This window comes from Canis lupus, chromosome 36 (assembly GCF_011100685.1).
Source record: "Canis lupus familiaris isolate Mischka breed German Shepherd chromosome 36, alternate assembly UU_Cfam_GSD_1.0, whole genome shotgun sequence".
NCBI classification, from domain to species: domain Eukaryota; kingdom Metazoa; phylum Chordata; class Mammalia; order Carnivora; family Canidae; genus Canis; species Canis lupus.
This window is the reverse complement of record NC_049257.1, coordinates 30,981,256-31,008,095: the sequence shown is the minus strand read 5'-3', so window position 1 is coordinate 31,008,095 and position 26,840 is coordinate 30,981,256. Positions and strand designations below refer to the sequence as shown.

At 38.3% G+C, this 26,840-nt stretch overlaps 1 protein-coding gene and 1 long non-coding RNA gene across 5 annotated transcripts in view; both read left to right on the top strand.

The window, feature by feature from the left end:
- The window catches only part of COL5A2 (collagen type V alpha 2 chain), a 153,144-nt gene that overhangs the window by 79,424 nt on the left and 46,880 nt on the right, over positions 1-26,840 (top strand). For all 4 annotated transcript variants that reach the window (XM_038585079.1, XM_038585077.1, XM_038585076.1 and 1 more), the window contains exons 2-14: positions 139-363; positions 2,933-2,946; positions 7,464-7,496; positions 8,583-8,615; positions 9,590-9,643; positions 14,318-14,428; positions 16,028-16,105; positions 18,031-18,075; positions 19,090-19,143; positions 19,549-19,602; positions 20,813-20,866; positions 23,800-23,853; positions 26,372-26,425. In XM_038585079.1, coding sequence (XP_038441007.1) covers positions 139-363; positions 2,933-2,946; positions 7,464-7,496; positions 8,583-8,615; positions 9,590-9,643; positions 14,318-14,428; positions 16,028-16,105; positions 18,031-18,075; positions 19,090-19,143; positions 19,549-19,602; positions 20,813-20,866; positions 23,800-23,853; positions 26,372-26,425 — 863 coding nt within the window. The remainder of the gene's footprint in view (positions 1-138; positions 364-2,932; positions 2,947-7,463; positions 7,497-8,582; positions 8,616-9,589; positions 9,644-14,317; positions 14,429-16,027; positions 16,106-18,030; positions 18,076-19,089; positions 19,144-19,548; positions 19,603-20,812; positions 20,867-23,799; positions 23,854-26,371; positions 26,426-26,840) is intronic.
- On the top strand, positions 9,650-10,373 carry LOC119867861. Its single transcript, XR_005384912.1, has 2 exons — positions 9,650-9,995; positions 10,125-10,373. It is a non-coding gene; the product is annotated as an uncharacterized LOC119867861 (long non-coding RNA).

Below are 26,840 nucleotides of genomic sequence, written 5' to 3'. Positions count from 1 at the left end.
CTTGGTGGGTTACTGCTTAGCCTAAAACTTTTTGAACCCACAGGATGACTCGCCTTCTTAAATATTTCCCAGATTCCAAAATTTCAGAAGATTACTGACCTCCTTGTCCCTCTCTCCCTCTTTTTCTTCTTATTCTAGAAGGATATGGTGAAGAAATCGCCTGCACTCAGAATGGTCAGATGTACTTAAACAGAGACATTTGGAAACCTGCCCCTTGCCAGATCTGTGTCTGTGACAATGGAGCCATCCTCTGTGACAAGATACAGTGCCAGGATGTCCTTGAATGTGCTGACCCTGTAACTCCCCCTGGAGAATGCTGTCCTGTCTGCCCACATACAACTGGAGGTAGCAATACCAACTTTGGTAAGAATGCTCAAGGCCAACTCAGAGTTGATCCAGTGACTCATCTTTATAATTGCAGTGGTTTTTGCTCTCAGAATTCAGCAACCAAAAAGAATAATTAAACCACTAGTCAATAGTGTTTGGGGTTAATGGTTTTGTTCACCCACTTTATCTAACACTAGGGAGAGGAGAGAATAATTTCCTGTTCTCTTAAAAACCAGGGGAATTTTGGGCTGAATTTTGTGTGGTTATGTCTAATTTAAGTTAAGAATTTCTTGTAGTCATTTTCCATGGTTCTTTGTTACCCTGCCCATGCTGGATGCCTCCAAAATATTTGTTGGTATTCTGTGAGGTCATTTATTGTCTAAGAGGAGATCTAGAAAGCCCATTTGTCTTCTCTGGAGCCAAGTTTGCTCTTGGGAATGGAATAATTATTTCTAATATAATTTAATGCCAGAGCACCCTCTGTTACATTAGTTCATAAATGCAGAATGTTTTTAATGATGGCTCAGAAAGACAAGAGAATGAGATGGATTTCCTGGAGAAAAGAATGATATAAATTGCTGGTTTTTAAACCTTTTTTTGAGACAAATGTCAACGTTTAATATAGACTATGTATTTGAATACATGTGTTAAAGAGACATATAAGAGGAACAAGTTCATTTTTATGTTTTAATGAACCAGGTAAGATTAATATTAAACTATTATTTGTTTCAGCAGTCATGAATGTTTTTGTAGCGCATGCATTGTTGTCAAGAGAGCGTTAAGGCTTTATTCCCCCAGCCCAAAATTCCATTGCAAATAACCATAAATACAATGAAGAATTCAACTGTATTTTCATGGAAGCACTAGATAGTAATTTACCAATTCTCCTCTTGGATATCATTCAAGAATAATGGTGTGCCTTGAATAAATATGTAAACTCTAGTTTTAGGAATGTAAGCAGAAACATATAATAGGAAGAGTTAAAACTATGACACCTAAGGGCTACCCAAAGCTGATGCAACCTACAAAGAAGCTCTGGGAAAAAAGCAAAATTAAACCTGTGTGGATAAGTGAATAGTATGTTGGGACAGTGGGGGCAAATAAAAAAATAAAAAAAAACAACAAGTGACCTTTTGCAATAGCTGGGTTTGTGAAGTCCATTTTGTTCCAAAATGAATAATAAAAATAGAGCTAGCAACAATGTTGATGGCAAAGATAATCTAAGAAAAAAGGGAAGGTGTTAGCTACATTTACAAAATTAAGAACACACTGGTAAATATATTACCACAGAACTGATAAAAATTATGACCATTTTACCACAAACTAAATAAAACTTAGTGGAGTTTATTAAGAAAGGCCTACATTAGACATATAAAATAATTAACAATGAGGAAAGAAGCAGAGGGAAAACCAAAAACCATCATGGGGAAATGAAAATGACAGAGGAAGAAGCGCAGGAAAAATCAATATTGCCATTAAAAGAAAAGATTATCTTAACAGATCTATGAAAAAAGAGTACTTTTCTTTGTATTTGAAATAAAGATATTTGGCAAAAATAAATATTCTTGATAAAGATGCTCAATAACTTAGTACCAAATGATATTTCATTAACCCAGTAAAATATGTACATCTCAGCTTAAAAGCTTCATTATGTTTAGTACTAGAATTATTTTCTCTAAACTCAGAGATAGATTATGGATATCCATTATGACAACTACAGTTTAATATTATTGAATATACCTGAACAAAAAATTAGATAAAAAAAGAAATTAGAAGTATAAAAATTAGAAGAGAGGAGGTAAAATGATTTGTTGCAGAAAATATAACTGTGTACTTATAAAACTTAAAGGGAAAGTAGTTTTTTACTACTAAATAATTTAGTAAGATGCTGCAGTGTGAAATTAACAAACAAATTAACAGATTTACTATATACCAGCAATCAGCCCATAGAATAAATAATGGGAATAAAAAATATCTTATTTATAATAGCAACAGAATAAAATGGCTAAGAATAAACAATGTGAAATGTATAAGATCTACCTGAAAAAAATGGTTACCAAGTCAGATGACAACTCTAAAAAATGGAATGTCCCATTATGTTTTTGGTTAGGAAGACTCGTAATAGAAAAATCAGTAATAGTGGCCCCCTCCAGGGGATTGAAATGTGGGAAATAGGGGAAAGGGACAGGATAGAAGGATTTTTTTTCACTCTATAATTGTGTATCTTTAACGTATTTTGGGTTTTTAGGTATACAATTGAATAACCTCAAAAAAGTATAAAAAACAAAAAATATATTGAAGATTATTCATGACAAATTTAGTAGCTAATTTTATAATTTAATGAACTTTAAATGCTATATGAATGGTGTGAAGAATATTTGAATAATGTCAGAGTTTTCCAAAGAGATGTAATACTTTGCCTGTTACCAAAATATTGACCTAAAACAACTTTTGAGTTATCCCTACTGTTAATAGGGAAACCTGTTTAAGTTACATTCTGACATCCCAAAAACCTATTACTGAAAATAAGTATTTAGGAGATTCTCATTAACTGTTTCTTCTTAAAATAACATATTTAACATATTTATTCTTCCCTTTCTTACAGGTAGAGGAAGAAAGGTAAGTTTTACTTCGTATGGTTTTATTTTCAATACTGTCCACTCAGGACTGTGCTTTATGGTATTTGAAAGTCTTTTGTAAAGTACAAATTACCATACAAATATAAATATTTGAGCTACTTCACTTATAGATTACAGCTGCCTCTGTTTTATTCACTTTGTTAATTTTTGTTTATAGATGTTTCTTCTAGAAAGTTGTAAATCCCTTAGGGATTGAGACTGTGCCACATTAACCTTTGAATTACTTGCATTTATTGGGGTGCCACGGTGGCTCAGTCAGTTAAGCAATTGACTCTTGATTTCAGCTCACATCAGAGTCTCATGGTTGTGAGATGGAACCCGTGTGGGGCTTCACACTGGGTGTGGATCCTTATTAAGATTCTCCCTCTCACGCTGCCCTCCCCCCCAAAAAAAACCCCCAAAACCCCCAAATTACTTGCATTTATCACTGTGCTTAGTATATACCTTACACATATTAGAAGTTCAGTAATTGCTTAATTGAAGAAAGGATGGATGGAAAGAAGGAAGAAAGAGTGGGTGGGTGGGTGATGGTTGTATTTCAGTGGGGTTGTGGCCTCTCTTCTCTTGGTTCAGAAGTGAATATTCACTCAAAAGAAGTAATTGAACACTTTATCAAACACATAATCAGCTTCTCTTCTTTCCTCTTCCCCTACCTTAAGGAGCCTAAAATCTAGTCCCAGAAACAAGCCTTACATTCAAGAGGATGATGGTACAATTTAGCCAGAATCCTAAATATAACTGCCAATTTGGCCACTTCTCACCTGCATGTGGGTAATCTCTCCGAGTGAAGAGAGTTCCATTCCCTTGGCATTGTTCTCCGTTTTCTAGTTAATTCAAAAACAGTGGCATTTGCTTCAGTATTATCCAGATGGGATGGGCTTGGGGATCAGGAATGGAAATGGGCAGTCATCCTGAATTTCATGGCAGATTTGAGGCAGATGACCACTGACTTTAAGTTGTCTTAATTTTGCATACGGTGGAACTTCATTAAGGTGATAATCAGAGCATCAGATAAAGCAAAGCTATACCCTCATATTAAATGAAATGATGCTATCCTGGCTACTTCTACAGTTTTTGGTTAAAAGGGCAATACCATAAATTGTCTTATTTGGAATAAATATCAGTGAAGCTATTTAGATTTGGATATATGTCAAAAGAGTAGGTCTACAGATACCAGCTCATGTTTTATTTATATCTGAAATTAAACCTGAACTTTTCTAAAGGCAGTGTGGGACAGTTGGGGGAAGGACATGCTTAAAACAGCTGCCAACTTACCACATCCTATTATGTGCTACCATCTTCATGACTCGGTCATTTACTATCAGGTGCCGTCAGAACTATCAGAGCAGGGTACTGTAATAAAAATGTATTTTGTGCCTTGTTTATATGAATATTGATTTTATTTGTAATTCATTCGTTCATTCATGTCAACCTCCTAATAGTTACTGAGCCTTTGTTAAATCCCTGTATGAGGCAAATGATACAGATGATGCAATGGTGGGAAAAAACACTGTGACCGTCTCCACAGTAACGCCATCCTGTAAAAGTGGTGAGACATGTCCATGTGGCTTTAAGTGATGAGTAACAGACAAGAAGCAAAATTAAACTGTAATTCTCATCAGGTCTCAGATTTGGATCTCTGAATCAGATATGAGTATTTGAATTTTATGTTTCCCAGTGAGTACGAAAATCAAATTTGGCAGATGTTAGACAAATGATAATTCCATGTAAATTAATTTATTTATAGCCCATATTTTAAAAAGCAACAAATACTTACATTTGTGGCTTCTTTCCAAAATAAGAATCCTCATTGAATCATTAGAAACATTTATTATCAGAACCTGATAATGGATCACTCAATCCCCACATCAGGTATTGTGGAAAAATGAAAGTTCATAATGAGATATCAGAAACCTTACAATTTAGCTGACAAAGATACCAGCGAGTTCCATTCTCCTAAGCACAAAGAGCAAAGGCTGCATTTTAATTGCTGGTCTCTTAAAATGGAGATTTCCCGACCATTCTTAGTTGACTATTCCATTTTTCTCTTTTTGATTGAAATAATTTCTCTTCACTTTTTACTTGTTTTTCTAGATTTGTTCCAGAAAAGAACTTTTTTTTTTTTTTTCTCCCAGCATTATTCTCATAAAGTCCTTTCGGTATTGGGTGCAGATTTATCTACCCTTTCTAAACAATTCAAATTCTTTCAGCATCTCAAAAAAAAGCTCTTACAGCTCTTAAAAGGTTAATTTTTTTTGATACTTTCAGGTTATTTTACAAATAGGAAGGGTCAGGCTGGAAGTTAGGAGACTTGGAAGTGCAGAAATAAGCCTGCTCTGTTTTCCTGCCCGTGTGTGATGATCCTCTTCTTCTAGACTGTAGGTTGTCTTTAGTCTCTTGTGTCCCACCTTGGACCTGCTCACGTAGCGCTCCAATCTGCTTCTGTAGAGCTATTTCTCACTGCCAGATTCTCTATTCCCGACTTCCTAACCTTAGCATTACAATCACCAGGTGCCTTCAGGATGTTACTCTGCCATAGAATCCATTATTAAGACCATTAGGATTGTAAAGTATTTTTTAAATTTCACCTTATAAAATTTTGTCAGATATGAGATACAACTGGTAGGATATAATTGAATTGTACCTTTCGGGAGTATGCTTAGGTGATCTAGATGAAAAACCTGATATTAAGGGATCTCTGGGTGGCTCAGCGGTTTAGCGCCTGCCTTCAGCCCAGGGCACGATCCTGGAGTCCCGAGGTCAAGTCCTGCGTCAGGCTCCTGGCATGGAGCCTGCTTCTCCCTCTGCCTGTCTCCTCTCTCTCTATCTCTATCTCTATCTCTATCTCTATCTCTATCTCTATCTCTATCTATCTCTATCTCTATCTCTACCATGAATAAATAAAATCTTTAAAAAAAAAACCTGAAATTACATATGATCTTTAACCCACAACTTCACTTTCTAGAGATACATCACAAGGTATTAACTAGAGATACTACACATATATTTATAACAAGGATATTCATTGTGCTGTTTTTTTACTTGTGAAAATGAAACTATAAGTAAAATACGGAGGCATTGATGAGGTACACCAAGTTCAGGTACATGCTGGGAAACTAAGAATACCAGCATGTTAAAAGTGGTTGTCTCCTGGGTGTGGAAATGTTGTTTCTTTTGTAAATTTCCTCTATTTTTAAAATTCCTCATTAACCCATATTATTTTTATGATCAGATAAAAGAGCAATGTATGTGAAAAGAGAAATAAAACTCATTACTCTCACTTTTTCTACATTTTGGATATCATTCTTCATGTATTCATACTCTTCAGTTGCCCAGTAAAAAGCATTATTAATGGAAATTAATATATTCAAGAATTTATTGAGGATTTCTGTGTGTCAAACTAAGGATGTAAAGTAGACTTGATCAGGACCTTGGTGGGACCAAAATCTGTTGAAAGACAAATTCCCAAATAATTAATGCATGTAAATATATGGTAAAATAGAGGTATATAAAGGTACAATTCATCCAATATTATCTATGTACTTGAAATCATGCTATGAGAACACAGTTTTTCAGAAACTGAAGTTCTGAGAATCCCATCTACAGCTGTTGCATTTGCTACATCTATCATAAAAGCCAATTAAACTGCCTGATGTTATATCCTTTAAGTCATTTTTGTTTCTGGTGTTATTTTTCTTTTCTAATTCAGTTAATATTTTTTCTAGATTTACCTCAGATAATGAGAATTGTCTAACCAATGTTATAATGTTATTTCCTTCTTTTTTTCTTTCTTTTGAAGATAAGCAAACTTATCTCGTTATTTCTCCAATTCTTCCATGAGTTTTAAAAAAGGTGGCAAGGGTTTTAGAAATGGCTGGCACCTGTAAATTACTAAAGACTGGGTGACGTGTAATAGGAATGTGAAAATTCAAACGTATCCAAATATTGGATTTTCTTTAGAGTTTTCCATCTTTGGATAGATTTCCTATGGTACTTTGATTTTACAACTTTTCAACACAGCTATCCTGGTCTAGTCAGTTACTAGGCTTATTCAATATAAAAACTAAAGCAAAGTAACTTGATGCTTTTCACACATTGGATGGATATTTTTGTGTCTTTCAGATGAGAAGTAATTTTTTTTATCAGCAATATCTGACTACTGTAAATATTGTTTCTTTTTTTAAAAATATTTTGTTTGAGAGAGAGAGGAGTGAGGGGGAATGCATACGAGGAGAGCAGAAGCAGAGGGAGGAGCAGAGAAATTGGGAGAAGCAGACTCCTCGCTGAGCAGGGAGCCTGACTGGGCCTTGATCCCAGGATCCTGGGGTTGTGACCTGAGCTGAAGGCAGGTGCTTAACCAACTGAGCCACCCAGGAGCCCATATTTTACATTTTTTACACAGAAATTCCCAGTGTTGATATGGAATATTTTAGTATGACATGATTATGCTCAACAAGCTATTATATTTTGATAATTGAACTTTTTTTTGCTTCATAGGGACAAAAAGGAGAACCAGGATTAGTGCCTGTTGTAAGTATACATAAATATTATTTTCATGTGTCTTTAATAAACTTAGTTATAGCACAGTTATAGATTATTGCTTATATACATACCCTCATAGAAAGAGACATCAGTTTTTTTATAACCAAGTTTTAGTATAAGATAAGCAAGCCAAAAGAGATTAATTCTTTAATATAATATTTAAGGCTTATTTATTACAATATTCTTGACTTTATTGTCCCATGACTGAAAGTGAAAGTCAGGGTCTTACAAAGTTAAGCATATTCTATATGGATGTAAAGGGATACTTAAGATCTATATTTTTATAGTATAAATTGCAATGTAATCCAAATAGAAAGGCATTATTTAATGTTCCGCACTTCTGGAAATATATCTTGCCATTATCCTAATTGAAATTCCATACTGTATAAGAGTTACTTAGACTTGTACACGATCAAAAAGTATATTCTTAAGGAGGATGAAAATTCTTCAACCACCAGTCTCCTAGATCTCAAAGGAGTTGTCATCACTCTGTCAAGACAAGCATATGCATGTTGATTTATTTGTCAGAGTTTGCATTTTTGCTTTGCCTTGAAATTGGCTTGTTTTTAACAAAGATTCCTAAAAAGGCAAATCATTCATATTGTTGTCTTTTATTTAAAAGCTCTTAGGTGTACTTACTATGTCTTAGGTACTATTTTGAGTGCTCTACAAGTATTTATTTATTTGTCTTCACAACGGTTGTGCTGGGGGGTGGGGTAATTTTACCATCGTCATCACCATTTCACAGGAGCAGAAACACTGAGCATGGAGAGGATAAGAAATAGTTCAAGGTCACACAACTGGTAAGGCACAGAGTTAGGATTTGAACCCAGGCCTCTAGGCTCTAGCACTGGTGCTCTCATTCACTATAAGGGTACTGGCTCCCTGTTTCAGAGCTTAAGTTAGGTCATGTCCTAATGCTAAGCAGGGAGGACATGGGCATCAGTCGACAACATCGATTTGCTCTAAAAACATTCACTGGACATTTGTTGTTACTCTTATTTGTTTGGCTGTTGACTGTTCTAAAACTCTGTCGCGACGCCTTCTTTACAGATTATCTTGTTTATTGTTTAGGTAACAGGCATACGTGGCCGTCCAGGACCAGCCGTAAGTAGTTTCCTCCAACACTCATGGTGCCCATCAGTTCTTAGAGATACACTGAAAATCTTTAAAACCATCAGAGACATCAACACCATGACGCTTGGCTTCTTGAAACGTTTTGTTTTGAAACCTCTTCAAGTTCAGGTGTTCCTTTGTAATGATGAATTATGCATGAAAGATCATTTCGTTCTGAAATTGATGAGCCCTATTGTTCCTTTGGGTTAGAGTCACTATTGATCATGAGGAAGGCAAGACGCTCTGTTGTCACACTGTTACATATTAGCCTTACTCACTGGAATCGGGGCCCACGTGCCTGCTATTTGACAATGATTGAAGGTGGGCTACCTCTATCTGTTTAATGAAATAAACTCTTGATTACATCTGTTCATGAAATTAAATCATATTTCCATAGAATTTGCAAAGTCACACATCAGAATAGCATATTAACTAGCTTAGCATAAAAGACCATTGATCTCCGGGTTGGATTACCAGTTGGCCTTCCTGGGTAACTAGATGGAGAACATAAACATACGTTCCTTCAGACCACTGATAATTTGGGGTTTGCACATCTTTGTAGTTCTAAAAATCCAAACTGCATGTTTTTGTAACCATAATTTAGTGGCAAAGGCTTGTTTGGGACAAGACAGCAAAAATGATCCTTATAAATTTTGCAGTTATCATTCAGGTGATAGATTCAGCCCACTGGGCTGCAGATGCGATAATGTAGCATTTAATTCTTTAATTCTGTACAGACATTTAAGCTTCATTGCTGACATAAACAGCCTTTCTCTGTACACAGAGTTTTTTTTTTTTTTGTACACAGAGCTTTTATACGCACATGGCTTTATCTTCTATAGATTGAATTGAATTAGAAGAGTGATATTTCTGTTTTCCAATTTTCTTAGCTCCAGCAGACATTTACAACAAAAACATCTGAAGTATGCTTGTTTTGCAGGCATAATCATCACTTTCTGTTTTAGGGACCTCCAGGATCACAAGGACCAAGAGGAGAGAGGGGCCCAAAAGGAAAGCCTGTAAGTTGACAGCAGAGTCTCCTTTTTGGTGAATTGTCCCCCATACCAGTAGGCGCGTCTGTACCACATCCCTGGATACAGCAAAGAGTTGGTGGCACTGTTTCTCTGTCACCTCTATCAGATGTGTCAGAATTCAGGTCATGGAGCGATGCGGTGTCTCCTCTGCGTCGGAGGGAATTATCGCAGGGGAGGGCTTACCTATTGTCTTAGTAGGTAACACAGATGACGCCTCTTTGTCCCTCAGGAGGTCAAACTAGAGCAAAGTAGAACTTAAGGAAACATGATGAATGGCTCACGTTGCTTGCAGGAGTTGTAAACCATGAGCGAACAATGCCAAGAATGTGCTGTTGAGGTAAAACACCCAAGTTGCATGACCTGTGGTTGCCACAGGAACACCCAAACCTGATAAAGAACAAGATTATTAGAGAACTAGGTTTTCTTTCGAGCGTTTGTACAATATCGCTCTTTTTTCACTGCACAGCTGCTGCGAAGCTGCTATCCAAGGACTCATTTTAAAGATCAGCAAACCACTCCACAACAAAGGGAGCGCCTCTAAATTTAAATGATCAACTGTATACCCTTAAGATAAAACATGAAGATGTTATATAATATATGCCAAATGGTTTATTCTCTTATTACCAAGTCCTAGGATAGCAATTCTTTTTCTTTTTATACCTCCCCATCGGAAATGAACGTCTTTCATGCATTAAACAATGTATTCATTTCTGTATTGCTGTCGTTATCTTATGTTTTAATGAGAAAAACTTGTGCTGTTTGATTTTCTGTCTAGTGATTTCTACTACATTTAACTCCAGATTTTTAGCCTTCCAGATATGCGTTTATCCATAGTTAGAAATAGATGAGCAGGGAAGCAACAAACCACCTTGAGGATTAAATGAAGAACAACGTACTTCAGGTCATGTTGCTGGGAACTCTTGCTGCCGGTTCCATCTCTGATACTGTTTTATGCTTCCACGCATAGGGCCAAGTGTAGTGTGATGCTCCTTGCAGATGGTGCCCGAGGCACGCAGGTGAATGAGGCCCCCGGGGAGCAGGCCAGTGGCCTGCAGGCGCTCTGGGCACCTCATGCTGCCTTCCTTCCTCACTGCTTTCCTGCTGAGCCGCCTCACCCATGTCGGTAGCCTGAGCACAGTTAGTGGCTCTCCAGGTGTCTGCTCCGAGTTAGGGTGACATGCCTCCACCATGGCCAGTTGAAAGATTAGCAGGCATGATGTCACAAAATACCCATAGGTAGTGTGTTCTGCCTCATGTCTGAAGACTTGAGGACCTAGACTCAGGCTGTGGCTGGCACCTTGTGGGCTGGACTCTCCTCACAAATACCATTTCTCCCTCTGCTTCCATTACTACCAGTCAGGATTTCACGATGTGAAGCGTGGTTTCTCAAGCCCAACACTCTTGGCATTTGGGGCCATCTGATCCCTATACGTTGCAGGGTAACTGGCAGCATTTCTGATTCCACCCACCCGCTGCCAGTCGCAGCACCTGTCCTCCCCATACAGCCGTGACAGCTAGAAACCTCTCTTGATGTCACTCCAAGGGGAGGGAGCAAAGTGCTCAGGATGGAAAGCCACTGCTATGGAGATGTTCTCACGAAGCCCTCGTTCCTACCGATGACCATGGGGTCTGTGTCTCATCACGGGGACTTGGTTCTAACTCAACTACCCTGATCACTTCATGGTGACCCACCAGCAGTCCGTCAGGACGTGGACAGTGGTTCAGGTTGCACGTGACACTTCTTGGGTCTCTTTCCTCGTCTGTAAACTGGGAACAAGCCAAGTGTTACCCACCCCAGCATCTCCTGAGTGTGTGGTGCCTGGAGCTGGGGTGGCACTGACGGGCCCTTCCTCTCCTGGGTGTTTAGAGGCCGCCACCTAGTGGCCTTTGGTCAGTACTGCTGTGCAGGTGGTTCCCTGAGAGGAGTAGGGGTGCGTCCGGGGGGTGGGGGGTGGGAGTGTGTGTGGGGGGTGAGCAAGGTTGGGTGGTGGGTTGGTGGAGGTGGGGGTGCGGGGGTGGGGGGCGGGCAAGGATGGGTGGGTGGGGGAGGGTGGGAGTGACTGGGTGCACAGAGGTTGGTGGGGGTGGGTGGGGTGGGGTGGGCAAGGATGAGTGGTGGGGGGTCGGGGGTGGGTGGTGGGTGGTGGGCAAGGATGGGTGGTGGGGGGTCAGTGGGGATGGCTGGGTGGGGTGGGCAAGGATGGATGGTGGGTCGGTGGGGGTGGCTGGGGGGGGGCGGTGGGGTGAGGTGAATGAGGATAACGGGACGTTTACCTCAACACAAGTGTGCGTATTTCAGCTTACTTGGAAATGGGAATGTCTATATTTTAATGTGTTCCCAAATTATCTTTTCTGTTTTCAATGTTTATCAGAAAAACTGTTTATGTAGTATATTTTTTCTTACTTTCATTATAATTATGTTCACTTTATTTTGGGCCATTTTTACAGATTTGTATTAATTTCAATCTCCATTTGCACAAGAGTACAAACCGTGTAGGCTATTGAGAGGAGATGCTTTGGAGGCACGGAATACCTCACACTCAGTAGGACAGTGGGCCGTCTTCTGGTCAGACTTCGAAACATGATTATTAATCGTAGAGGGATGGAAAAAGGATATGATTTTTTGAGGATCAATATTACCCAGACGTCTCTCTACTGTCTCATACTGACACTAGATGTGGCTTTGGTGTTGTCTTTAGAAATCTCCTTGGGAGCAGAGATATTTCAGCTCACGTTTTGCATATAACAGAACCTGGTTCTCAGCAGCTTCATGTTTCAGAAATACAAGTTTTCCATGCAAGGCCGTTCGCGTAGGTCAGACGACTGCTCTTCCTGTGCCGCCGTGGACAGCACGCATTTGCAGTTCGTGTGCTCTCATCCGTAGGCTCAGGGGTCCTAGACAGCAGTTACGGTCAGCCTCTTAAGCATGATTACAAGCCTTCAGTGAATTGGCAGTGGCGTAGGGGTCAGTGAGGGTTTGACTTGAGAAAGTGATTGATAAGAATAATTTTCTGAGAAATTATTTTAAGTGTGTTTCAGACTGTCTACTTCTGTTTGGTAGATAAGTTCACTTATATGCCCTTTTCCCAAGAGGTAAACAGATCCTTATGAATCTACAGAAATATTTGAATATAGTAATTAAATTACTGAATAGCTGTTACGCCACTGTCCCCACGGCCATCATCTGCAAACTGCCCCCTTCCCCACCTCAGCTTGTTTTATATTTTCTCTTTCTGCTGTATCAGCTCCTGTTCTAATTACTTACTGTAAGCCAGGAGGTGTTCTCGTGGTTAGGCACGAGGAGCTGCTTTTATCAAACTCCAATTCACTTACCGTATTTTTCTTGATCTTTGCTTCTAATTATAAAAACCATACGGACTTTTGAGCTCTTTGGTCCCTTCTTTCCTTGTCAAGTCTGTTAAGACTCTTCAGGGTTAAAAGTCAGAAAATGCTTCACAAGACTTGTGGGAATGAAGAGGTTGGGGGCTGGAGCATGTTCAGAACTGAGGACGTGGCTGTTCCCCAAGCTGCCTCCAGAATGTGGTTGGGAGGAGAGTGGAATTTGGCAGCTCGAAATCCTTGCTCACTTCTCTGAGAACTAGACTTGGCTGGGTCTCTGAGCCTTTCCCTCTCCTTCTCATTGGTCTGGTCTACCTTCGGGGGTGGTAAGGAAAATAAAGTTTGCCAGACTCCCAAGTACTAGAATAAAGAGGATTGAAATGCGAAAATGTAATAAGCATATATTGAGTGTCTGCTGTGTGCCAAGAACTATACAAAACACTAAAAAATTCAAAAGATGAAAAAAGCCACAAACCCCAGTCAGCAGGCTTTCAGATATTTTTTGGGGGGAGAGAGGAGGTTAAGCAGGCACATACACAGTTAACTGTAAATCTAAGACAGACAAACGAATTCAGAGATTTTTATTAAATATCACAAAACCAAACAAATAAGGAAGCTTATTCTAGAAAATTGGTGAACTGAATACAATTTTATGATTATCCCAAGAAGGCTCATGACTGGGGATTTAACACATCAAGAGTAAAATTTTTACCCAGAGTATACCATGCCCCTATGGAAATCCACGGCGTCAGCAGAGCTGATGAACTTGCTCTAGGTTGCTGGGTTGCTATTGGCTGTTTTTTTTTTTAATAGAATTTTTTTTATTTTTTTTATTTATTTTTTATTTTTTTAGAGAAGTTTGAGGTTCACATAAAATTTCAAAGGAAGGCACAGAGAGTGCTCATGTATGCTCTGTCCCCATAAGTCATAGCCTTCCCCACTGTCAGCCTGCCCCGGCAGAGCCCATCGTTCACGTGAGGATTCCCCTGGCGGGTGTATGTTCCAGGGGCTTGGACCAGCACATACTGACACATCCTCATCATCCCAGTACCATACACAGTGCTTTCACTGCCCTAGAGTTCTGTGCCCTGCCTCTTTATGTCCCCATTCCCACCCTAAGCCCTGGCAACTGCAGATCCTTTTACTGTCTTTATAATTTTGCCTTTTTCAGAATGTCATAGAACTGGAATCATCATATAGTAGGTTATTCATTTTTAAGATGATGAGCACTCCATCTCCACCAAGAAGTCTGCACGTTCAGCTTTCTATGACGTACATATTCGGCAGTGGGCTCTAATTTGCACTGGCTTGTTTCTCCAGGGTCCTCGTGGTCCTCAGGGAATTGATGGAGAACCCGGGGTTCCTGGTCAACCTGGTGCCCCAGGGCCCCCCGGACATCCATCCCACCCAGGGCCTGATGGCATGAGCAGGGTGAGTTCTGGGCATTACTCAATGTTGTATTTAGATTATACGTTCAGCTTTTAAAAATTGTGTAATTGGAGTATAGCCGACCTACAGTGTGGTGGTAGTTCCAAGTGTGCAACCTCATGATTGAACGACTCTATACGTTACCCAGTGCTCGCCAGGCAGGCGTCTCCATCTCCTACCGCACAATGTCATCACAATGTGGTTGATTACACCCCTGTGCTGTACTTTCCATCCCCGTGACTTATTATTTTATAATCAGAACTTTGTGCCTCCTGATCCCCTTCACCTATTTTGCCCGCCCCCACCCCCCCGCCTAAGTTTTTGATTTATTATTATGATTTCAAGTTGTCTCAGTTCAGATGTTGGCCCTTGACTGTAAGAGCAGCTAAGTGAATGCAGTGCTGCTATGGAACAACAATAAAACTAAGAAGTCACCAGAGAATAGTTGGAAAATTCCAAATAGCATTTTTTTAAAGTACTACTTCAAATTACTTGTTTCTCAATTCTGTTCTGGACTCTGCAATTTTGTTCTTTTTGTTGATTTTAAAGGACTACTAATACTCTTCCTAATAGAAACTGAAAAGAGAAACATCTGTATCCTCCTGCTGTTCTCCAGGCTCAGGATGCTCACAAAATCTGCGCCATGTCCTCTGCAAGAAGGGAAGATGACACATCCCTTATAATGTATATGGAAAGGGCCACAGAGTTGACGCTAAAAATGCTATCTGATTATTTCCCAATTTTAGTTTACTGCCAGAAATGAAATAAAACAAAATATCTTTCCATAAATGCTTCCTTGAATTCTTAGTGGCAGACATAGGGGATTTATGAATAGATCACCCAGGAAAACAAGGAACATATGGAGCCCTGACATAGGACTGTTGTTTTATAATAATTTATACAGTTTCTTCTCAACTGATTGCAGAAGGAATTGCCGATTTATTTTTTCTACAATATGCGCATTTTCCCCAATAAAGTCTAGAAATTAACAGCACTCTTGGAATATATATATATATATGGACAATTTTGGTCAGTTGGGTTACCAGAGTTTTTGTGAAAGAGAGTAGGTAAATCTGTTGCCAATTCTTGGAACAGTCAGTGATTCATTAAAAGGATGATAAAATCTTTATCAACCTCTGTAAATACAGTTAAAATTTACTGGTCATGAACAAAGAAACAGTACCATCTAAGTAAAATAGTCTGGAATGGAAACTGGAATCTTCAGGACAGATATTTTAAAAGCATCTTGCAGGCTTTGTTCAGACATTTGGCAAGCACCAATTGTGGGAGGAAATCAGATAAAGAGATTTGAAGCTGAAATCGATGAGACGGGCAGGATGGTGCACGCTTTCACCCAGCGTGAGACCGACCACGTGGTCCAAAGGAACGTGGTTATAAAATACTCCGAGGAAGATTGTCCAATCAAAAACACACACAATGAAAACGAGGTTGAATCTTTTTCTGCACTTTAAAATCAAAAATATAAAAAAGATTCTCAGAAGAGTCTTTGTATAAGAATCCCAGATAATGTGCGTTTCTCAATTTAAGTTTGTGATGTATGTCTTTTACTGTGGAGATAACATAAACTTGTTGCTTTCACAGCCATTTTCAGCTCAGATGGCTGGGTTAGATGAGAAATCTGGACTTGGGAGTCAAGTAGGACTCATGCCTGGCTCTGTGGTAAGTGCAGATTTTACCGATAAAGCTCTTGTGGAAAATAACATTATATAAAGCAACGTTTGAATTAGCTAGTTAAGAAGTAGTCTGTGTCTTCTTAAACAAATCTGTCCATCCATTAACTCCTTCAAATTATTTATCAAACCCTGCTGTGTACCAGTTAAAAGCCCGGCGGTGTTCCATTCATAACTGTGCAAAGTACTTGTTGGCTTTAATAAAGTGTTGCCTGTATAGATCATTTGATATATGAAGAAAATAAAGAATTTTAAAACATATACTCACCACAACAAATCTACTTTTATAGTGTTGTTAGAAACAGTGATTTGGTAAAACTGCCATGTGGGAAATTTTGGCAATTTATTTATTTATTTATTTATTTATTTATTTATTTATTTATTTATTTATTTATGATTTTATTTTATTTTATTTTTTTTTTTTTAAATTTTTTATTTATTTTTGATAGTCACAGAGAGAGAGAAAGAGGGGGGGGGGCAGAGACACAGGCAGAGGGAGAAGCAGGCTCCATGCACCGAGAGCCCGACGTGGGATTCGATCCCAGGTCTCCAGGATCGCGCCCTGGGCCAAAGGCAGGCGCCAAACCGCTGCGCCACCCAGGGATCCCTGATTTTATTTTTTTATTCATGAGAGACAGAAAGAGAGAGAGAGAGAGAGGCAGAGACACAGGCAGAGGGAGAAGCAGGCTCCATGCAGGGAGCCCGACGTGGGACTTGATCCCGGGTCTCCAGGATCACTCCCTGGGCCGAAGGCGGCGCTGAACTGCTGGGCCACCTGGGCTGCCCAAATTTTGCCATTTTAATTTTTGTTTTTTCCTACTTACCATCCTCTGACTGCCTCAGCCAACAACTCTAAAGTTACCTCATAACCATTCCCATCGACTTTTTAATTTCTTCAGCTGCCAACAGGAATCCCATTTTCTCTGAACCTGGATATTTGGAGAATACAATCTCATAACTCAAAGGCATCCCAGATTAATGGAATGTCAGGCAATAGCCAAGTGTGAAGTTAGGCCACATACATAACCACCCTGTTTACCCATCCTTAAACATTGTTTGTATACTTTTTAAGTCCTTCGCAGTATGGGCTTCTTCAGCGATCACCTTGGGATGAATTTCTGAAATAGGTTAGTTTTCATCCACTTGAAGTTCACATTGCCTGTGTGTTTATTTTCTAATGAAGTGTCAGTTTTCTTACTAGCTAAACCTCTGATATGTTCAAAATAAAAATTTAAATTTTTGCCATAAGAACAAACTTGATTTTGATCTAATTGATTTCACTTTTTCTGCCATTTCAAAAATTATATGGATATATTATTAATATAATTTCTAAAATGGCATTTTCCTTCTCATTGTCATGCCTCAGTGTAATCATTTCATACTTAAATGGAGAAAGCCTATGTAGATACTTTAAATGTATGTTATGAAAGAAATAATCCAGAAATCTTAGTGCCATAGATAATTTTAAACTTATTTTTAGTGTGACCTAGTCAATATTGTTGTTGATGGCTTCCTAAGTCTTTAATTCAACGTGCTCATTCATTTAAGTTATAAGAATTCTCTGCTGTGACACTGAAGAACTAAATAGACAGTTTGAGAATTACTTTATGCCTGCCAAGATTTTTCTTTTGTTGGATGTTTTGGTTTAACAGAACCACCCTTAAGCATGCAAATGTTCTTGTCCCAGAGACATGGGGAAAAAAGAGGCTGAAAGTATATATAAAATCATCCCAAATGTTGCCAAACTTTAATCTTCTTGAATTTAGCTACATTCCAGATGAGTACAAATGGAGAATGTCATCATCTTTCACTGTCAAAGCTTCACTTTTCCAGATTCTAAGCCTGATGCAACATTTTTGAAATTTTGGTCTAATTGTCACGAACACTATGCAACTTTTCTCATTTGTTGTTAAGGGTCCTGTTGGCCCAAGAGGACCTCAAGGCTTACAAGGGCAGCAAGTAAGTCTTTTTATAATTAAACTACATACTGTAACAAAATAAAAACAAATACAAATAAGGTCTCTGTGACATGAATGCTTTTGGCTGGCCTTTAAATTCATATTGTAATGCTCACTTGGAACAAGCTGATTCAGTTAACTTTTACTCAGATACTTATGCAGCATGTTTTTCAAAGTTTCTTCATGGGGCTCAAGTTTTATCATCTGGTTTCTTTATGTGACTGGCCTCCAATACAAAGAATTTTTATATGCCTTTGCTTCTAAAATAACAGATCATTATCTCATGTCATAATGAAAATTCTCCTAATTGGTTATGTGCTAACTCTGAGGCTGAGAAACCAGATCACAGAAGGCTACCACCATGTGGTATTAGAAACTACAGTCAAGATAATCGCTCTATGGAATCTTTAAAAAGAATATAATACTACACTTTCTTTCTATAGCATATCAAATACAAATAAAATAGTGTGGTGCTTTCACCAGATAATTTTTGTAGTGATTTGACAGGCAGTAGGAAATATTTTTTTCAGAAGAAAGGGGAAGAAAAAGAATCCTTAGCTCTGTTAAAGATTTCATACGATTGTTGTCATGTGTGTGGAGTGTTAATTCAAGCCATTTTATATTCCTGCCGTCGGTGAATAGAAAAACCTAGTTGTTGACGGTGATGAAGAAGATGATGGTCACGTCACGATCATGGTGCTAACTACCACTGATGGAGCACTCACTCCGTGCCGGCTCTACTCTAGGTCCTTAACATGTATTTGTTACCAAGAGAGCTATGACAGCCAAGCGAAGTAGGTAGCATTATTATCCTCATTTCACAGATTAGGAAATTGAGGTATAGAGAGATTCAGTAACTCCCTCAAAGTCACAGAGCTGGAAGATAGTAGAGCCAGCGGTTTAAACAACTGCACCATCTGCAGGAATATGTGATTTAGTATTCTGTTTTTCTTTGGTTTGTATATATAATTTACATATAATTCTATTTATTTACATAATTTGTTCTCAATTTTAGGGTGGTGTTGGCCCTACAGGACCTCCTGGTGAACCCGGTGAACCTGGACCAATGGTAAGTGTCAAGTAAGCATGTAGACCCAGTTAAATATGGGTCCACAGTTGTAATAATGTGATAATAATGATGAGCTATTTATTTTGTCAGCTCTTTCCTAACATAGTGAGAAATTACAGTCCAGTTCAGGAGGCATATATTATGTTTCCTGTGGTAGAGTATTTAAATTCAGAGGCTTTGAATATGGTTAGCAGACCATGCTGACATATTTGCATTTATGAAATTGATTTTTTTTTTCCTTTGGGCCCATAAGCTGAGGCATGCAACATAAAATTTAGAATATAAATAAGGCTATTTTCTATCATATTTTCATTTGTCTCAAGGATATTTTAGATTTTATCATTGATCAGTGTAGGCGCATAGAAGTAAATGTTCTCTTTTCCTTTTGTTTTGTTTTATTATTAGGGTCCAATTGGAGCACGTGGACCAGAGGGTCCTCCTGGAAAACCCGGTGAAGATGTAAGTTGCCTTCCTTCATTATGTTTTGAAACTTTGAAGAAGAAGGAGCTACAGTGTTAATATGAATATTATTCCCTGATTACCAGTTTATTTTCCTCACTTGTAGCTTTCAGAAACTCAGGCAAAACTGGAGTGTGATTTTACAAAATCTAAAAGTATTCTTCATTTTGATGGTTGTATATTGTTAGATTCTGTCTTTTTTCTTGAATTCCCCTGGATTTCCATTGTGATTTCTCCATAAGATACTAGAATTTCTGTCACGATAACCGTGACTTTTGCTGGTGGAACCCCTGAAGTGAACTTAAAGAAAATACATTGCTCGGATGGCAAAACATTGTTATGAAGTCTTCATTAAATGGAATTTTTTAATGTATTAATAGTGTAGTGCCGATATTGCTCTCCAGTGCTGAAAAAGCCATTTCTTCAATTGGCTTTTTAAAGTTAAGACTCAACTTCAGGTTTTAACAGTAATAACGGGTGATCTAAGAACAGGATGCAAAAACAGATTTGCTTTTCTGGACTTTTTTTTCTTAGTTGTACCAAAATTGAGGATAAAATTAATGGTAAACCATTAATTTCAGTGTGATACTAAACCAGGTAAATATTTTCTCTTTGTGTGTCATGAGATTTATTTAAGCAGATTACATTGAATTTGGTTATAAAGAAAATATGTCTAGTAGTTCTTAACTATTTTATCACAAGAAACGACATGTAGTATTCTAAGAAACTCTTAATTCAGGGCCTCATGTTAATACAGAATAACATAGCATATACCCGTCTGTGTATGTGTGGGTAAATTCTGATGTTTTAAAATAGTGAGCTAGGTCAGACAATATAATTGATATTAATTTCTTCTTCTGGATAAATTAGTGAATGAAACCTTCACAGCTGACTGCTATAATGGATTGCCAGCAGGAATAGAGCCAGTTTCACTTTTATACTGTTTGGAGAGCATTGGGCATGAGCTTTCTTTATTTGGTGGTGGTGGGGGGTATGTGGAGGGGGCATGAGCTTTCTGAAAAAAGAGTTTTATCTGCAATTGATTTGTCATCTAGTCTCAGGAGTATTGGTGGTGGTGGGGGGTATGTGGAGGGGGCATGAGCTTTCTGAAAAAAGAGTTTTATCTGCAATTGATTTGTCATCTAGTCTCAGGAGTATTTTAATCCTCTTTGCTTTCTCCTCCCCCCCCTTTTTTTTTCTTACCTTAAAGGGTGAACCTGGTAGAAATGGAAATCCTGGTGAAGTGGGATTTGCAGGATCTCCAGTAAGTTAATACTTATCAATACAATGCCATAAAGGCAAACTTTGAAAAGTAAAGACTATTAAAATCACCTTGTAATTCATTATGTACGTTAGACACTATTACCAAGATATGTTCCCTTCTGTCATTGTGAAATAGTACATTTTGCCAGAGTGACAGCTAATTCCAATTTCCTATTTTGCATTGGCACCATATGAATAATCCTCCTAGAGCCAGATAATTATTTCATAAGCTAACATGGACACTCTCCAAACTGAGTGTCAAATTTACGAAGTCACCAACCTGACCTATTTCTATTTCACAACTTCCTAATCCCATTTGTCTTTTTATTTTTTATTTTTTTTTCCATTTGTCTTTTTAATATCTTTATTAATTTATTTTTTAATATCTTTATTTTGTATTGTTCACATGTCTAATAGAACAGCTTGAGAGTTTACTGATTTGTTTTTTATATGCTAAGGACAGTAAATTGTGGACAGGATGCCTCTTTGGCTGTTCCTCAAACTGTCATGTTGGCTAGAAGTCTTGATTGATGTTCTGGACCCTGAAACGTTATGGCAAGCTACACTGATGGCCAGTACCCCTAACATAGCTATTTTTCCCCCTTGACTTACCACAGGGACACGTCCCTGGTAACACACTCCACTGGAATTCGGGACCTGCGCCACTTGGCCCTACTCTGAACCCACCTTTTCATCCTCACTCAATGTTACTTTGATAGGCCCTCTCCTAGGATATGCTACACAGGCAATGGGGAAAATTAGAATAAGCAAGCAAAAATCCTCTTAACACTTCTGCTCTTACAGTTTCTCCTTGTCTAACAACCCCTACACTGATTCAACCTTTTACTTCCTACATTTCCTGTAATTTTCTAGTGTTCCTTCCACTCAATACAACCAGTAGTACTGAATTATTTTCCATTTACTTCCTGAAAATTGATGAGGTTCAATGCTGAGATTTTCTTTTAAATGAGTGCTCGTGTTTTAAGGGAACTTACTGGGCTCCAAGGATTATTTTGTTTCAAATATAAAACCAGCTCTCTGCTCTCTCTCTTCCTTTCCTCCCTCGTGAGGAAGGCATGAGGTTTAGTCATTAGCACAGATGTGCACGTCTTCCAGTCCAGGCTTGGGCCTCCCGTCCTGCTGCACTCCTGTGCATCCTCTCAGTGTAGGCCCTCCGTGGGGAGGAAGAGGCCCTGCCAGCATGTCACAGATGCACTCTGCAAGTTCTGTGCAACGACACATGTGATTGGGGTGTGATGACAGTCTCGGATCAGCAGAAAGGAAAAATTTTATGAGTACTAGTACATCTGGTTCATTTTCTTGTTGTATTAGAGATATGCAATCACATGAGAATTCCCTTGCAGACCACAAAAACGCAATGTTCACTAGTTACTTGAAATAGCATAGCTCAGTAATTCTCCTATAGGCTGCATGTACTGAGTTTCCTGCTCAGGAAAGAGAGGGAACAAATATCAGTAAAGTGGGAAGCATTCCAGTGGAAAAACTTAAAGGAAGTTCTGGAAGTGAGGAATTCCTAAGCAGGGCTGTGTAAACAGAAGAATTAGTGGAACTTTATTTGTTCAGAGAACATGGTTTGATGTGCCCTGGCTGTTAAAACTCCCCCTTGAAGCACTACAGAAATATTTTCCCTGTAAGAGGTCACAGAGGAGTGATTGCTTTGCTTTTATCATATGAATTTCATTGAGTATTTAGTAAACAGTGAAGGCAATGATGTCCAGAACAGAAGATTTTGCCATCTGTGAGATTGTGTCAGCACAAGAGAATTTCCTTAGATAAGGTTTGGGAAAAGTGTTATGCGTGTTAAGAGCCATGTTAAACCATTTCTTCAGTTGTTTATTCAGTGTTTATTCATTGGATGCCCACTCATTAGGCATAGGGCTGAGTGCCACAGATATGCAGATTAATAGTAATAATTGATAATAATTGATACATCGATCTACGCTATCACTGTACTCAGTTTTCTGGTGCCAGTGGCAATGGCATTCAATTCAAAGTCAAATTAATGTAGGCAATGAGAATAAGTGAATAATTAAGTCCCTGGGTCCTTATCTATTTGAAGAGAGTGTGAGGAAAAAGTTTCAAGCATCATTTCAAAATAGTCAAACCATTTGGATTTAATTTTCTGTTTGATTTCTCTTGTTTTTTAATTCACTATGCTTAGGTGGGGGATTCATAAATTAGCATAAATTAAGGCATTATTGAGTCTAGGATCCAACCTGTTCTCTCCATATTTCTTGACCAACCCCAACCCTTCTGTTGGATATTTCACTTCTTTCATTAATCTTTGAAACAGTCATTGATCCTAAAACTTCTCCTGAACATTTTACTTAAAATAAATTTTTTATTACATTTTAAAGCAATCTTTCTAATCCTATTCTGCTGCCCATATTTAGTGGTTCAGAGAAAATAAAAGATGTATTTATTCTTTTACCACAAGTAAAGCACAATATAAAGCATAGTTTTCCTTAAGTTCCTTCCCTGTTTTTTTCCCAAATACGTTGATCTAGTTGGTTTAGACATTGAACATATTGATTTAGGCTTATTTTCCTGTTTTATGTTTGTTGTTTGGTTGTATTTTTTGTTTTTGGTTTTTTTTATGTTGTTTTGTTTTTGCTACTAATTATAATACAGTGATATAGTTTCAAAATTTGGAAATGTCATCTAATCAATACCTGACATTAATCCACATTTTTGTATAAGTCATGTTCCCACTTCTAACAGTGTATTTGCATTGCTAATTTTTGATCACCTAGGTGTATTTTGGCAGATTAAAGTGTACTACTCCTTTCTCTTTGTTGGTATTTTGCTAAAAAAACATAAGAATTAGATTTTTTTTGGAACAAAATTTATATTAAGCCATTTCCTATTCTTATTAATGACTTTCAATTGCCTTATCTATTTTTTTCCCCACAGGGAGCTCGAGGATTTCCTGGGGCTCCTGGTCTTCCAGGCCTGAAGGGTCACCGAGTAAGTTCAATCCTTTTCAGATATTATAGCTTATTGAGTAGAGTCTGGGGAGCATTACCTTCAACATCTTTATAATTCTATTTGTCAGTTGTCCTTAGCTGGCTAGGGTCTCCGTATTTATCTGTGGTTACCAAATTCACAATGCTTTTTTATATTTCCTTTGAATTTCATTTGATTCTATAAACAAATATATTTTGTGTTCTTACTGTATGCTGGATACTGTACGACAAAAGACGACACAGTGATGAATGAGAAAAATCCACAGCCTTCAGCTTCAGGCAAATAGGGTTACAGTTATGAAGACAAAATTACGTAGTAGAATAAGTGACATGATACTAGAGAGTGCACTAGGTCATGGGAGGGCCCAGTCAGCCCAGACCTGGAAGGCCACAGAAATGCTCTCTCTTTATAACTCAAGATAATTAATATGTAATCATTATGTGTTACCTATATATATAGAAATTACATATCACTCAAGATGGAGATAAAACTTTTATTGCAGCAGCAGTGTGTGCTTGACCACAACATTGATGGGCATGTAACAGAACCAGAGAGCTGTTTCTGGAGAGGATTCTGTAAATCCTGGTGCCCATCCAACAGTGAAGAAAATTTCCATTGGTTGTAGTAAAGAATATACACATGAATATAATCTGAGAGACTACTTTGAAAAGTAGGGCAAGATTAAACCATAGAAATTATGGAAGACAGGCAGAGGGGGGAAAAAGAGGATTTGCTTATGTAACTTAATGATCATGATACAATTGGTAAAATTGTTGTTCAGAAATATCACACTGTCAATGGGCATAATTGTGAAGTGGAAAAGGCCCTTTCTGAAGAAATATAGTCTGCTGGATCACAAAGAGGTCGTGCATGTAGAGCTGTCAACGTTATGGGTCATGGAGGAAACTTTGGTGGAAGAGGAGGCTGTGGTGGAGGTGGTGGCAGCAGAGGTGGTTATTGAGAAGGGGATGGGGATATAATGGACTTGGAGGTGATGGTGCAGTGATGGTGGTGGTCCTGGTTATACTAGTAGGGAGGGACATGGTGGTTTTGGACCAGGATACGGACGCCAAGCAGTCGGATATGGCGGCAGTGTAGGCTATGTTGGTTACAATAAAGGAGGAAACTTTAGAGGTAACTCTGGTGGTGATGGGAGCCACAGTGATTTTTGGAAGTTATAGTGGATGACAGCAATCAAGCTATGGACCCGTGAATGGGGGCAGTTTTGGTGGAAGAAGCTCAGACAGTCCCTATGGTGGTGGTTATGGAGCTGGTGGTGGAGGTGATGAATGTGGTAGCAGAAGGTTCTAAATCTCTCAGAAGAAAACGCTATAGTTCTTAGCAGGAGAGAGTGAGAGTTGTCAGGAAAGCTGCACTTTGAGACATCGCCCCAAATGCAGTAGAGGAGCTGCAGAACTCTGCCACTTAAAGGAACGATGATCCACAGAGAAATTACTGTGGCTTACATAGGAAACCCTTCCTACCCAGGAGTCTCACAGCCCCAATTGGCAAAACTTGCAGCTATTATTACTGCAGTTAGTGTCAGATGAGGTCTTTTATCTGTTACAGCTTTTTCTTTTTCTTTTTCATTTCATCACATCAGGTATATTGTCCAACATTGTGGTCGTGGTGCCAGGAATAAAAAATTAAGAGATTTTTAACTGTGTAGTTCAGTTTTTCTACATTTCAGTACAGAAGCTTTCACAAAATGCAGTTTTTAAGGTGTTTACTTGTGAGTTAACAAGTAAAGAAGATAATTGTTAATTACTATTTTGCATGAATTTTGCTCAAGTGAACTGTAAAGAAACACTTGCTGACTTGCAGTTTAGGGGGAATTGATTCTCTGGATTTCCAAACCAGAAATAGACTCTGACACGTGGAGAACATACATATTTGTAAGTTTACAGTATGTTTTAGATAAGTAGAATTAGGTATTTAAATTAGCATATTTGTGAATTTTATAACATTGAGATTTACCTTCAAATGAAAAAAGATCTCCAAATTCCAGAAAAAAAAAAAAAAAGAAATTACCTATCTTCTATCTATCTGTCATCTAATTATCAGAAAGCATGACTGATATTTAGTAAGTATATACTTGCTGGCCTGTTTTGAGTAGTTGAGCCTCTGATTAGAATGCGTGCTGCTATACTAGTTATTAATTATTTTGAATGTCATCCATTGCTATAACCCAGAGTTTATAACTATATAAACTGCATAATTATTTGTCTTCTCTGAAACCACCAAAGGTCTTTCATATGTAGCTATAGATGAAATTTCTGCAAAGTCACAAAAATCTGAAAGGTGAGAACACTACAAATTAAGAATGTTGCTCTAATTTTCTTTGAATAGGCTTTCAAAAAACTGTTGAAAATTTGGAAACATTCTGAGTGACAACTTTAAATGACCATTTTTATATTTTTATAAGGTACTTTCTGTGAGCTTCTTTTTGGTTCTTCTTTTACAAATCTGAGGATGAAAAAAAAGCAAGTAAAATATAAATTTATATTTCTCTTCTTAGGGACACAAAGGTCTTGAAGGCCCTAAAGGTGAAGTTGGGGCAACGGGTTCCAAGGTAAGCATGCCCATTATCCCCAAGTCATGTCTCTGTCACACCTTAGGTTTGCTTCAAGTGCCTACCAATTTTTCAGAGCCATCTTAAGTTCTGGAGGAATGAGGAGTACCAAAAAAGAGATAGTTGAGTAGGTAAATATAATTTTTCAGAGACGAGTGGCAGTAGATTTGGAAGGGCCCATGACATGGCTTCCCTTTGCCACCAAGAACAGCCATCATGGCACTGGGTTTCTGCCAGCATGGGGTGGGTGTTACATGAAGATGGTACTGTGAATTCACCCGTTAAACACAGTCCCTCTTCTTTCTTCTTCAAAAATATCTGAGAGGTTTAGGTAGTCGTTAGCTTCATCATTTAGTACCCTTTTAATTCCAAGGCCTTCTGGCCATTGTCTTCACAAGATGTGTTTACATTTCGA